The sequence below is a fragment of the Typopeltis vanoorti genome, chromosome 18 (genome assembly GCF_054136105.1).
Source record: "Typopeltis vanoorti isolate ZY-2024b chromosome 18, IOZ_Tvanoo_1.0, whole genome shotgun sequence".
Classification (NCBI taxonomy): Eukaryota; Metazoa; Arthropoda; class Arachnida; order Uropygi; family Thelyphonidae; genus Typopeltis; species Typopeltis vanoorti.
The window spans coordinates 16927111-16942230 of NC_143566.1; the positions used below are offsets into that span (position 1 = coordinate 16927111).

General features: G+C 34.0%; 1 protein-coding gene across 3 annotated transcripts in view; it reads left to right on the forward strand.

Annotated features, from left to right (window-relative positions):
- Positions 1 to 15120, forward strand: part of sd (TEA domain transcription factor 1 homolog scalloped) — a 336647-nt gene that overhangs the window by 265519 nt on the left and 56008 nt on the right. For all 3 annotated transcript variants that reach the window (XM_090407968.1, XM_090407969.1, XM_090407971.1), the window contains exons 6-7: positions 5334 to 5520; positions 13886 to 13948. In XM_090407968.1, the coding sequence (XP_090264094.1) occupies positions 5334 to 5520; positions 13886 to 13948 (250 nt within the window). The remainder of the gene's footprint in view (positions 1 to 5333; positions 5521 to 13885; positions 13949 to 15120) is intronic.

The window sequence follows — 15120 nt, forward strand, 5'->3', positions numbered from 1 at the left end:
TTTTACTTAAAGTAGCCTTGACCTTTTAAAAGCCTTTTTTTAACAAAATTTTTCTTGTAGAAATTATCATTCTGAAATATCAATAGCTGTTTTTTTAAGACTACTAAAGGATGACTTGATTAATCTTAAAGAATCTTTAGGATTAAAGAAAACAACTGAAGATTTTTGAATGTTAATTGCATAGGGAAAAAAAAACTTTTGAATGGTCAAGACTACTGGTATTAGAAGTAAAATAGTAATTAAATTTTGGAACATTAATTAATTTACTTATTTAGAATTAATGATTTCATATGAAGATGATAGATATGGGAAATCAAAGCAGAAAACAAAATAAGACAATAGCATAAATGCAGCATGTTGGCAGCATTCGCAATTGTTTTTTGTTTTATGTAGGAGGGCCATAATAGCAAAAGAGTGTGTAGGTAATGCAGGAGGAATAGTGTGGAGTGAGTATGACAGACAAAAGGACTTATACAAGAAGGATGATTTGCATCTGAATGGATTTGTTGTTCAGTGTCTGGAAAAAGTGTTGTTGAGTAAGTGAAAGTGGATGTGCAAAATCAGGGAAACTAGAGCTTTAAGGGGAAAAGTTGTCATAGCAGGTACATAGATATCAGTGTGGTAGTTGAGCGTAAGAATGTGCGTAAAATGTCTAAAACCAGAATGGAATAGTTAGTATAAAGCATCAGGATAATGGAGCTTTTGCACTTTATGTATGCTAATGCCAGGAGCATTTGGAACAAGGGGGAGGAGTTTCTGGCATTGGTAGTTCATCCTGGCCAAAGATTATTGGCACTAGTGAGACATGGTTGACAGAAAATGATATAGTCAGTGTTCAACTGTAGTCCAGTGAAAATAGCACATTTGAGGCTGTCTCGTGTGAGATAGAGGCCAGCAGAACAAAATATATAGTTGGATGCTTCTATAGACCAAGGGATGGAAAGATTGATGGGGATAGTATGCATTAACAAATAAGCTTAATGAGTAGAGGGTGAATAATTATTATGGGGAATTTCAAACATAGATTAGAAAGAGGAGAGGAACACAAGGGAAGAAGGAAATGGAATTTTTGCAAATACTAAGGAATAATTACCTGAGGTGGCATGTGAGGGAATATACTAGGAGTTTGAGAGAGTGCTAGATCTAGTAATTGCATCAGAGAATTTGTCTATAACCAATATGACCATGATACCACCAATTGCTGCAAGTGATTATAGGTGATTAGTTGACTTGCAAAAAAAAAAGGAATGATATGAATTTCTCTCAATGGAGTAGACCATAATATAAAGTTAACGCCTTCTGCAGTTTCACCGACACCAACCAATCCAGATAAGATGAAGTTCTTGTTGTTCATGGTTAAGAACTGCAATGAGGATGTTGCAGTTCTTGACCAAGAATGACAAGGAGCCTATCGATTCGGATGGCTCATCTCATTAAAACTTCTCTCCATTATTACCATTATGTATTCTTACTTCAGTTCATAACTTATTGTCTTATGTTATTTATAAACATTATTTATATAAAATAATTATAACTATAATTCTTTATACAAGCAAAATTATTAACTTATAGAGGTAAGTTTTTGTACTGAAGGAACCAATCTCATTTTAACATTTTACCTCAATTTACAAACAATTAATTTAATGACAGTGCATTTGTAACCTAACCCCCTTCATAAAATGAGGCCTTCCTGTACACAAATTACAAAAGACCCAAAATAATCACTTTGTGTTTAAACATAATACAGTGCCTAAACATCGTCAAATTCCTGAAATGTACAGGATATGAAAGTACTACATGAGAAATTTATTACATCATTACTAACTTCCTATCTAATTTTTCTCCAAATCAGTCTGTTACGTCTGTCAAGACTCCAACATTATCAGATCTTATATTTCTATCTTCTAAAGCACTTTTTACCATATCAATCTACCCATATCTTCCTCTGGATCTTTTTCCTGCCAACCTGGCAGAGAACGCTTTTTTAGCTAATCTTTCTTCTCCCATTCTGTTTAAGTGACCATACCACCTGAGATTAGCTCTGCTAACACATTCCCAGATGCTGACAATGTTAAGTTCATTCTTTCTTAATATCCTTTTTTTTTTTAATGATATTGCCATTGATGCCATCTGTTCATGCCTCTAATCTTTCTCAAAATTATCTGCAGTCTCTAGTCTTTGGTCAAGTGTTTTATTTCTAACCCAGCTCTCAGATCAAGTTAAAATTGGTTGGAACACTGTCCTATATATAGCTAATTTAGTGTTTTGACTAATTTTTCTCTTATTCCATATAAATTTATTCAGTTGACTTACTACCATACCAGCTTTGTTGATTCTGTTGTCTATTTCCATATTTAATTAACCATCTTCACTAAAAATCGTACCCAAGTAGCTGAAATGTTTCACTTGTTCTATAGATTCTCTGTTCACAATGCAGTTGATATTTTCAATGCTTCTGCATATTTTCATTTGCTTTGTCTTGTTATTGCTGACCTTCATACCATATCTATTACGACAGTTATTCAATTTAGTCAGGGAATCTTGCAGACTTGTAATGGATTTATTTAGAAGTCTTCATAAAGCAAAGAGCTGAGATTAACATCTCCAATGTTGATATCAGGTTTAATATCACTTTCCTTTATAATGTGATCCATATAGATAATGAATAACAGAGGGGATAATGTACATCCTTGTCTCACACCAGATTTAACATTAAACCATCTTCGTGTACTTACTTCAATTCTAGCTGCTGTCTTACAACTCAAATAAAGACTAAGTATTGCTTGATATAATGCCCCACTGACACCATATAAACTGTAGTGTTTTGAATAGCTTCTCTCTTGGCACCTTGTCATATGCCTTTTCCAGATCTACAAAACATAAATACAGATCTATGTTATATACCCATGATTTCTCAACTATTTGTCATAAAGTGAAGATCTGATCTTGACAGCATCTATCTGACCTGAATCGAGCTTGTTCTTCACCAAGCTTTTCTTCCACAATTCTTCTCAACCGTTTCTGAAGTATACTTGCATAGATCTTACCAGGAACACTCAGTAGGGAAATACCTCTGTAATTCTCACATTCAATTTTATTTCCCTTTTTATTTATGGGTACTATGAGAGCTCTACTCCAATCATCGGGAATTCGTCCCTCTGTCCAGGCTTTCTGAACTATGTAGTGCAGCCACTGTAAGACTCTTATACCACCATACTTCAGAATTTCTGGTTGAATATCATCTACTCCTGCTGCCTTTCCACATTTCAAGCCTTTGATGGCTTTTTCTACTTCAAGTATGGATATGTATTCCTGACTGCATGCCTGGTCAGTGTTTTTATCACTGTGCTGTCATCACTGCTTGTTTCATTTAGCAGTTTTTCAAAGTAATTACTCCATACTTCAAGGATATCTTTTTCTCCTGTTTTCATGTCACCTTTCTCATCTCTAACTCCTTTTACAGCACTCTTTCCTCCATTCCTAAGCTTCTTCAACAACCTCCAGAATATTTTGCCACCTTCTTGATATTTATTTTCTATATTCTTGCCAAAGTCCTCCTATGACTTTTGTTTAGCTAGTTTTACACACTGTTTAGCTTTCTTACATTTGTCTCTGTATTCTCTAAGAGCACAAGCTGACTTAGTTGTCAGGAACTTTTGATATGCTTTCTTCTTTTCCTTCACTGCCTCTTTAACTTCCTGTGTCCACCAGGGAGTTCTGATTTTTTTATCCTTGCACACAACCTCACCACATGCCTCTCTGGCAGAATCAATCAATGTTTTCTTCAGAGTTTGCCACTGAATCTCCAAGGTTTGATTCCTGTTCTCAAACTCTTTTATTTTATTTTCAATAATCTTTCTGTATTTTAGTCTACAGTTCACATCTGAGAGCTGCTCAACTTTAATTCACTTTAAAACTTTCTTACATGTTATTCTTTTCAATATGAAATTCAATTTTATCCTGCTCAAGACTAAATAGTGATCACTTCCAATTTCAAATCCTCTGTACACTCTGGTGTCCTGCACCAGGGAGAAAACATCACTATCAACAATAACATAGTCAATGAGACTTTTCTTATTCCTAGCCTCTTCTCTCCATGTGAATTTGTGCACATTTTTATGTTGGAACATGGTGTTAGTAATAACCAGTCCATGTCCTGAGCAGAAATCCAACAGATATTTGCCATTATTATTAGCTTTGCTCTTTTCTCCAAATTTTCCCAAAATATTTCTGTATGTCTGACAATCATTTACTACTCTTCTATTTAGATTCCCAACAAGGACCAACTTTTCATTTTTCATTGTGTCAGCTGCATTCTCTAAAGCCTCAAAAAATTCATCCACTTCTACCTTAGTAGAACCTTCTGTGGGATCATAGGCACAAATAAATTTCATTGTCCAGTTTCCCATTCTGATATTTGCCCATATCACTCTACTTGACTGCCTGCCATCCAAGAAGATTAGCCACGTATTTAGTGTTGAATACTATGGCTACTCCTTCTTTCCCTCGATTGTCATTGCCTGAATATAATATATTGTATTTATTGCTCAGAAAGATCTTGCCAATGTTTGTCTTTTTTGTTCCCCCCTGTTTTGGTCATTCCTATTATGTCGATCTGGTACTTATCTAATTCCTCAGCTAGCTCCATTTCTTTGCCATTCAGGCTTCTTATGTTGATAGTACCGATCTTGAACTCTGGTGATGTTGAGTTGGGGTGTGTTTTAAGATTTGTTCCAGTAGCTGACTTTTTTGCTGTTTGCCCTGGTTCCCTGGTGAAAACAACGGGGGGGGGGGGGGGCTTGTTTAACCATGCAATGCCCCAGCCATCATGAAATTCTGTCATGTTGTACCATCATTTTATATTTAATAAGAATACAATTTGTCAGCTAAATCCCAAAATGCCAACCCATCCTCATTAGTTCAGTATCCAGGGTAGATACCTTACAGGGGTGCACCACGAGAAGGTGAGGATTGGACATTAGGTCAGAAGCCCTGGTCGGTTCTCTGCATTCCTTTAAAGGCTATGTGGAGGGCTCCTCTTATTTATACACAGCTTTGACCCCTAACTGTGGGACTGAAATATATATATATATATATATATATATATATATGTATTATTCCAAATTTTAGGGCTGGTCCATATTGCAGATGGCAGCAATAGTATAACACTAGATTATATTTTTATATAACTTTTTGATTACCAGAATAGCTGATCACTAGCAATTTGTTTATCTCTTCGTGCAATTAAGACATCATTACTAGTTTTCTGTATTAAAATATTATACAGCAAATGTATGCATTCATGACTAAAAACTAAGGTTTCTATTTTGCAGTGTCAAACCATTTGCCGGTCAGCCATACACTATGCCACCAAAGCAACCCGTATCAGTTGCAGTCAGCAGTGTGGAACTTCTCAATCCCTCCACTGTACCACCCTGGGAAGGTAGAGCCATAGCAACTCAGAAATTACGATTAGTTGAGTTTTCTGCTTTCATGGAACAGCAGAGGGATCCTGATAATGTGAGTAATCAGAACGTAATTATTTTCTTTGAGTATTTTGAATATTCTGCATTCAGAGATAAGCTTGGGATTAGTGCATTGTTAGTTGTGCTGAACAAAAAGTCCTTTAGACATATCTCTATTAATATGAAGGTTGTAAACCTATAGCACTTCAGTATGAGTGGGCTAAAGATATTTTTTGATTTTATTAATTTTATATAATTTTTATGTTTTTTAATTACGTAATCCAGGAACCAAACATGGGGCCTCTTTTAAGCCTCTAACAAATGCAGATATACTTTTATATGTGCACTAAATTTTTTTTAAAATCCTTCCTAAATTTTTATTTAGATTCTTACTGGAGAGGGCTGTTATCCATATTCTCTTTGAACTGTCTTTCATATTAGTAACAAGTGCTAACATTAATAATGGAGTTGGTGCTCATACAGAAGGCCCAGAGACAGCCAGTTTAATCCATTTAAGCTGTGTGTGTGTGACATGCACAACCATGGAACATAGATTCCTGTTTTTTGTGAGTGTGGTAGTATCAAGGAATGTGAGCTGTCTGTTTGGCAGCAGAAAAAGCATTTATTTTCTTGTTTTAATATTTTTTGCTATTTTCTTAATGTGTGCTGCTTAAAGCTAAGCACATAAAGGTGATTCAATTTTTTTTTTTTTTTAAGGGATGAGCAAGCACATTTTAAAAAAATGTGCTTGCTCATCTTTTTTTAATGAGAAAATTTGTAAGTGGTTAGTTCATCTTATAACACTGCTATATCAATGGAGATAATGCTATCTTCCCCCTCTCTCTCTGTTTTGTTACTCTAATGTACTAGTTTTCTTTTTTGGATGATGAACTGTTTTGGCAGGTATATTAGTTGGATAGTGTTTTCTGTATATTTCAGGTTACCATCCTATTGCTTTGTGAATTATTGTGCTGTATTTCTAGCTTAAATTTGTTTGAAGATTTTAATTAATTGAGAAAAATGTATCCAAGTCTTCTATGTTTGCACACACAGATAGAATTTAAAATAGTCCAAGAAACTTACCTTGGATAGCTCAACTGTGGCAATAAGAATTCAGCTAAGAGATCCTGAAGTATCTTCCTATGTGAAGTTTGTGAATAAGGAAATTAAGTTTCCAAAAAATTATTTTCTTACTTAGAAATAATTTTGGAGTTAATAATCTTAAACTTTTTTTTTATTTTTTACAAAGTCTTTGGCATTCTTTATATATGAGTTTACTTTTCCAGTATAACAAAACCCCACTTTCATTAGGTAATTGAATAGGTTATATAAAGGGGAAGCTTGTCAGTCCACTGTGTGTTCCCCATCATGTATATAGGGAGGCCATAGATATGCTCTGAAATAATGCTTATAATAATTTGTCATAATCATTCTTTAGTGGCAGTCTCAAGTGACAGTATATCTATTCTTGTCTTTACACAAAATGTGATCATCCCATCTCATCTTCCTTTGCATGTTAGGATCAGCCAAGTAACTCATTTTTTTTTTAAGCCTAATTAATGCCTGTCATGTAGGATCTAAAAAAAAAAAAAAAAAGAAAGAAAGAAAGAAAGAAAGTTTCTTCGTATGAGACTGGCTAACTCTCACCTTCAACTAAAAAGTACTGATAAAGGTTCTTCACATCTAGATGGGATTCGAACACAGATCTTTCCAATAGGGCATCATTGAAACCACTTGAGCTACAAAGGCTAGTCAGATTTTTTTTTTTTTTTTTTTTATTTAATATAAAACATGTCATTTGAGTATTTTATTAGCATTTCATTTTATGATTTCACATTTTGATATTATAGCAATGCAACCTCCTATAATGGTGTTGGTGAAAATTATGGGAATTTACTCTGGTAAATCTCAAGTGGTTACACTTGAAATTTGCCATATTTTTCCTGGTATTTGTCCAGAGATGGATGATATATATATATATATATATATATATATATATATATATATATATATATAAGCAGATCTGTTGATTGGCAGTGGCAGAATATATATGCTGGCAGTCATTTACTAGTTAGGTGCCTTCAAGATAGCAGAAAATTCTAGTATTGGTTCTCTATTATGTTAGAGAGGACTGAGGTGAGAGAAACTGGGCAAGTTTGATGGTGAGGATTTGTCAGTTTTTTGGCATGAGTTGAACATAGAATAATTTCCAATTATTTAATAAATTCCAATTTCTCTTATACCACTGGTGTAGATACCAGCAGTATAAGAGAATATAAAAAGATGAGAAGAACAAGAGTCAGCTCTGGATTGTAGACCTTCAGATTTCTAAATCTGATCTCTTCCTGTTGGTAGTTTAGAGTGGAATATATTTCTATACTAATAAGGATTACTTCAGTGATATGTTTAGTATATATTTTTGGGTTGGAAAGCTGAAAAAAAAACAATAGTCCAACCAAGGAAATGAGTCATAGACAACTTTTTGGAGTGGCTGTGTGAGCAATGCTCCCGGTGAAAAGATAAGCACTACTAGATTGTGGTCTGAATTATCTTGAGGACAGAGTATTCACAAAGTACTTAGAAGGGTCATTAGTAAGGAAGAGATGTAGGGTGTTTGGGGTTATCTGGTATTCTGGTAAGCATTTGAACAATGTAAGTAAGATCAGTAGTGATAGCAAATTTCACAGCATCTCTACTTGCTTGGTCTATGCAATTGGAGAAGAAAGCCAGTTGGTGTTATAAACGTTAAAATCTCAAGGAAGATGATTTCACTGGTAGGAAAGTTAGACTGGAGAAAAATCAACATTTAACGAGAGGAAGTCTAAGAGTTCAGAATGGTTGGTAGTATCAGAAAAGTAACAGAGACAGCAAATGAATTTGACCAAGTGAGGACAGAGAAATTTTCAGCTAGTGGTCAAAGCCTGGCAGTTCTAGGTTGTATGCTTTCTGCCATGTTATGTCAGCATTTTAGAAAGGTTTCCTTTATGCTTTGCAATTTCTCTACTTATCATCCCCTCCCATCTGATCTGACTATCAGCCAAATTAATAAGGTTAATAAATTCATAACATCTCTAGCTGGGACAAAGAATTAATGAAAAAAGTTTAAAAAAAACCTTTATCTTTATGCTCATCTTCCTAGATTATATGGTCTTCCTAGCCTGGTGTTCCATTAAGAACAGCATTGGCTGCCCTACATATAAAGTTTCTAAATACTTGTCTATGTTGTTATCTTCTTTTACTGGAAAATCTGCTTCTCGTATTGAGAACTCTTTGGATTTTATAACAAATTTGTAATCTTTGTTTAGGACCTTCAGATATTGAGATTAGTCTTGATGCAGTATCTCTTTTTTACAAACATTCCTTTCACAAATAATATTAATTTACTTCAACAAAGATTTTCCTCCAAACAAAATTTTGGCTGTGTTATCCACTCTGGTTATTTCAGTGTCCTAGAAAAATTATATCAGCAGATTGAAGGTACAGTCATGGGTAGTCCTCTTTCTCTCCTGTGCTTGCCAATTACTATGTGGAGTGTTTCGAAGATCATCTCTTTAATCACATCTCTCCTAAACCTGCAGTATGGTACAGATATGTTGATGATATTTTTGTAATATGGAATGATTCTCCTTCAGATTTGAGACTATTTGTCTCTAAAATAAATGTGATTTATCTTAGAATTCAGTTTACCCTAGATGAGAGAAAAACAATGAACTAGTTTTTTTTTTTTTAGATATATCGATTTTTCATGCTGATCATTATATCCCTACTACTTTTCAGCATGTCAGTTAAAACATTTGAACTATTAAGATCATATTACATCGTGCTCATAATGCATGTTCCACTGCAGACCTTCTTCCGCAAGAATTGAATTATATCAAATCTGCCTTTTTGAAAAATGTTTTAATGATTCTTTTATCAAGAAAGCTTTTAAACAGATTTAGGCTATCATTCTCTAGATCCCTGAAGATCTCTCTTGGATTCCACTAATGTATTCTAAAGGCATTTCTGATCATATTGCTAAAGTTTTAGGACCTCTTAACATTGTGGTGTCCTTTCATCCTATTAGGAAAATGTCTACATTCCTTTCCTCACCTAAAGACAAACTTTCTACACTCAGCTTTCACGATGTCTATCCCTGTGGTTTGTCTTACTTTTTTAGATTTGCAGCTGTCTGTTGTGAAGAACATAAATCATACATCTAGCATCATGAACTGGAGCAGTGACGTAACCTAGCAGAACATGCCATCTTGATTAAACATAAGATTCTTTAGAAGAAAATTAAATTCTTACATAAAAGGCAGATGCCTTGTAGAACAGAGTTGTGATACCTTTATACACTGCCTGAATTTAAACAGATCTGATGGCCTTTGGTTATCCCCTTTATGGTAAATATTATTGTATCAATCTTCTGGACATTCTGACTATTAAGCCCTATTACATTATTATTATTTTTTTATTGAGGAATTTACTCACCATCTGCTGTTTTACACTGTAGTGTCACTTTTAAAATTGAATTCTTTTGTATTATATATTTTGTGTTCTGTTGTAAATGTACGTAAGATACCTTTTGATACTTAGGCACAAAATTTACATTGATTAAATTTACTTCCACATAAGTTTAAGTTTCTGTTTTTAATTTATGTGAAAGGAGCCAGTGTGTGTGTAATTGGGAAAGCTGAACTGAGACCACAAATTTGTGAAGTGGATTTCAAAGTCTGTGTAGGATTTGTTGTTGACTGCATTGGTCATGCATGTTTCTCATGCAGTCCATGATAACTGTTGAGTGGTGCTAGATTTCTGAACTTTGAACTTGCTTGTTGCTCATGGCTGGTTTTAAATCTGGTATGCATGTCAGTGTTTCCACAAGAGACTCCCCATCTCTTGTGAAACACTGACAAGCATATCAGGGAGTTCACAGCATCTTTTCTTCTATTTATGAGCCTGAAGTAGTGGCATCTGATAACTTTTCTGAGATTGAATTTGCATTTTCATTAGCTTCTCTGGAAAAGTTGAGAACGATGACATTGAACTTTTTATCTTTAGCCTTAATGAGATGTGTATACCTTCAGCACAATGAGGTTATTGGAGTTGTTAGGGTTTTTGTTGAGATATGGGTTGTAAAGCGGTTTGAGCTTGCTTTATATGGGTTTTTGTTCAAGAAAAGGCATCCATTTTTCTTTGGAGGCAGGGGGGGGGGGGAGTTTGTAGTCATATCAAATGAAGTACTAAACCTACTTTCACCTCCTTTTCCTGCCCATACATCCTGGAAATTCACTTAGCTATGATCTTGTTTTGAGGTAGATTGCAGGCTAGGAATACTAGACACACATTGGTCTAAGCATGTGCACACTCGCACACCATCTGCATAAGTGAAACTGGGCTTTCCTGGAATGTTCCAGAATGAAGATCCCATTAAAAAAAAGAAACTGTTCTCCTTACAGTCATCATATTCCTTATTGTAGACTGGATAGATCTGGTTTTAACATTTTCACCTGTTATATATCTTTAAGGCAGTTCATCTAAGCTCAAATATCAGACACTAGTAAAATTCACACAAAAATGTGGATGATTTTAGCACAAATTTGGTGTATATATTTCTAAAAACTATAATGGTAAAGAAATTATATTATGGTCTACTTCCATCAGCAATGAATTATCATACATAAATGCATTTAAATTTAAATAGTGATAGCTGGTCTCAAAGATGAAAACTAATATCTAATGTCCCCTATCCTATTCTCTCAGCCATAAGGCTGGTGGGGGTAGCTGTGTTCTACCATACTAGGGAGATGATTACGAGCAAGGTGGTTTCCCATTGCCTTCCTTGCCGTAGTATATTTTATGACTGTAGCCGTGTGTGTTCATGGGTCCAGTTTGCCTGTTTTGAGGGATGAAAAATCCGAGTTACCGGAATTAAAACCCTCCACCTCCATGTGAGACTGGTCAGCTCACTTTTAGTCAAAAGAGACCATATAAAAGTTTTTCATTTCACTGATAGGAATCGAACCCAGGTCTTTCCAACCATAGGGCTTCATCAATACTGACTAAGCTACAGAGGCACCAATATTTAATGTAAAAAGAGGTATATATAATGAGATTATTACTTATTATAATAATCATCCTTAATAAAGTCTCAAATTGTGAAAGACAATAATATGTGCAGTCTAGATAAATAACCATTACTTGGAATACTAAAAGTGTTCTCTCAATTTTAAATATCATAGAACACCATAGAACATTATGATGATGATGTTGGAATAGATTGGATAAGTCCTTTGTCTTTCATATGATTACTTCTATGATATCAAATTTCCATCCTTACCAAATAAAAAAAAATATATATATTATTACAGGATGTGTAGTATCACTTAAAGGGAATTTCCATTCTAGTAATGAATTTTAAAATTCATTACTTGAAAATTGCAACTATACTGTGTTACAAAAGATCATTGCAAAATAATGAGAAGCTTTTGCCAACCACTTTAAGTTGTACGTTTATTCTATGTATAAAATTAAGGTCAACCAAGTTCTTCTATAGAGAATGCTGCTTTTGTTTTTGAGCATTGTTCTACATATAGAAATTAAAAAAAAATCTCAAGCTGATATCAGCCAGAACAACATTTACGAGGATTGTTTGAAATGTTCTCGGCCTAACAATGAAAAAACCTAATTTATAATTTCAAAATTACTTTTATTTTTTAACATAATCTCCCTTTAAACTAATACATTTATTCCAGCGATGCTCCAGCGCCATTATCCCATCCTTGCAGTGGTTCTCAGTAAGATCCACAAAATACCCCTCTACAGCTGCAACACCTCTTGATTCTAAGAAAAACGCTGACCAGCGAGGGAGCCAAATCTGGAGAATAGAGTGGATGTTCCAACAATTAATAGTGCAGATCCCTTAATTTTCCTATTGCCAAAATATCTTTGGGGACAGGTGCATTGTCCTGCCTCCAAAGATGATTGAAAGATGATTTTTTTCTTCTGCAAACAATCTTTTTTCACAAATTTTTTTATCTGGTTAAAATATCGGAATAATATTCCCCAGTTATTGTTTTATCCTTTTCAAGATAATAAACAAAATGCCTTTAGCATCCCAAAACACTGATACTCTGACCTTTCCTGCTGATGGAACCAGCTTTGTATTCTTTGGCGCTGAACAATGGGCTTCTGTCCACTGTTTTGATTGATGTTTGGATTCTGGTGTGTAATGGTGAATCCAGTCTCATCCATAGTAATAAATTGACGCACAAAATCAGTTTTATTCTTGTTAAAATGCTCCAAGCACTGTTCAGAGATTTTTATGTGAGTGCATTTTTGATCTGCTGTGAGCAAGTGTAGCACCCATCTTGTGCAAAACTTTTTCATTTGCAATTCTTCATGCAAAATATATCCTACACGTTCTTTTGAAATGCTTATAGTCTCAGTAATTTCATGCACTTTGACTCACCGGTCATCCAATACCATATCGTACACTTGATCAATGATTTCTGGTGTTGCTACTTTTTGGATGTCCTTCACATGAATCATCTTCAAGGCTGGTATGGCCATGTTTAAATTTGGCAGCCCATTTCTACATTGTCGAAAATGAAGGAGTTGTCCGAATTTCTTTGGCGTTAAACTTTCTTTTACAAAGAATTTTATAACCGCATGATACTCAATTTGATCCATTTTAAGGGATACGGACAAAAATTTTGCTTCAGACAGCTGTATAAAACAAACTACTTGATAGAATGACTTGCAACTTCTCATGGATGCTTATGACAGATGTACCAACTCAGGGGGAAAAAAAAAAATTGTGCCAAATAGTGTTGACATCTATGGGCAAGGCCAAGAACTTTTCAGACCTCCCTCTTAATTATCAAAATATTTTTATAATGTTGATACAGTCTTCTATTCTGCTGCACAGTGTTCCATATTCTTTCTCTCAACTTGAAATTTTTTCGTAATCACAATTGATCTCATCAGAATCCGAGCTTTTGTTTGCCTAATGTACTCTATTATGGAAACATTTATTATTAGCACATATATTTTACACTTTTGACTCATGAAATCACAATAATGGTCAGAACATACTTGAAAAATATAAGCTAACATATAATCACATAACCAAGATTTGCAATACAGAAAAGTGATAGGGATGAGCAGTTATATTGTGCAAATGTTTGTTAAAATGGTAGAATTTAGCACAAGTATTATCATGAAACAGCATTAAATGTAGTGTATTGTAATGAGATCTGTGTGTGTGTGTGCACATGCTCATGAGAGCATGCAAGTGCATGCACACACACACATACCACCAAATGAATATAATTATATTAATTTTTCATAAAATTATTTTAAGCTGTATTTTAAACCGACATTGTTCATGTTTTTTAAGAGAGTAATTGTGTATACTTCTCATTTTTTTTTAACAGTATCACAAGCATTTGTTTGTTCATATAGGAGGTCTCCCCAGTTATTCAGATCCAGTCCTAGAGGTGAGAACTGATTCCATATTTTAGCAACTTGTTTTGCCTAAAGGTAGCTCTGAATACTAAAGATAATTGGAGCAAATTAGTTCCAAAAAATATTCTCATGTATTACGAATTATTATTTCAACTTACAGAATGTATGGTTATTAAAAATAGCTTATTATAAATTTTTGTTTAGAAATTGGTATGTGATTCCTTGGTATTTCAGGCTGCAGCTTAACACCATGTGCAATGCACTTAAGGTGGAATGACATGTACATCTATTAATTTACATGATATTTGAATTGTAATAATCAGAAAGATGTCTTCTTCTTCCTATCATGGATTTTAGGCCAAGTGGCCTGTTCTGGTCTCATACCATCGCTTACCAATTCTTCTTTTCCCATTTATTTTATAAGCATACAGTATTTTTGGCAGTCTGCTATTTTCATTCAATTTAAATGTTCTAATTATTTTTACTTGTATAGTGGTAAATTGGTTTGATATTCAAGAATTTTAAAATTGCTATATTTCTTTTATGGACCCACTTGGTATATCCAGCTGTTTTTTGAGAAATTTAATTTCTGCTCTTTGAATACATTTTTCATTCTTCTTTTTTATGGTCCATGTTTCACTTTCATATAATAAAGTTCAGAGAGAGAACGTTATATAGTCTAATTCTGGTGTGTTTCTGTACCAAGGCTGGTTTAAATATATTATTTATTATGCTGTTTACTTTAACAAAATTTGGTATTTTAATGTCTATTGTCCGACCACAGATGCATGATCCCTTGACACTTCTGCGCATGGCAGAAGGTGAATCCATTCCAATAATAGGGTATTCACTGATAAGTGTTTATTATTATACATCAGAAAATTAGCTTTTCTTTTATGAAAATTCTAGTTTTTAAAGTGATAACTGTTTTGCTTGTACAACAGTTGGAAAATTTTACATATAAAGTACGTGATGGTGACAAATTCGTACATTGCCTTATTCCTTTCTCCCCTCAACATGAATTGACTCTTCTTGGCAGTGTGTCAGTCAGGATTCTCACATGTGGGATCGCACAGTATATCTTTTTCATCTTCATATAATAAGTCTCATCCCAGATATTTGAAAGTATTTACTTGTTCTAATATTTTATTATCTATCAGAATTTTACTTCTTATTGGGTTTTCTTCTTTGAAATCTATTATTT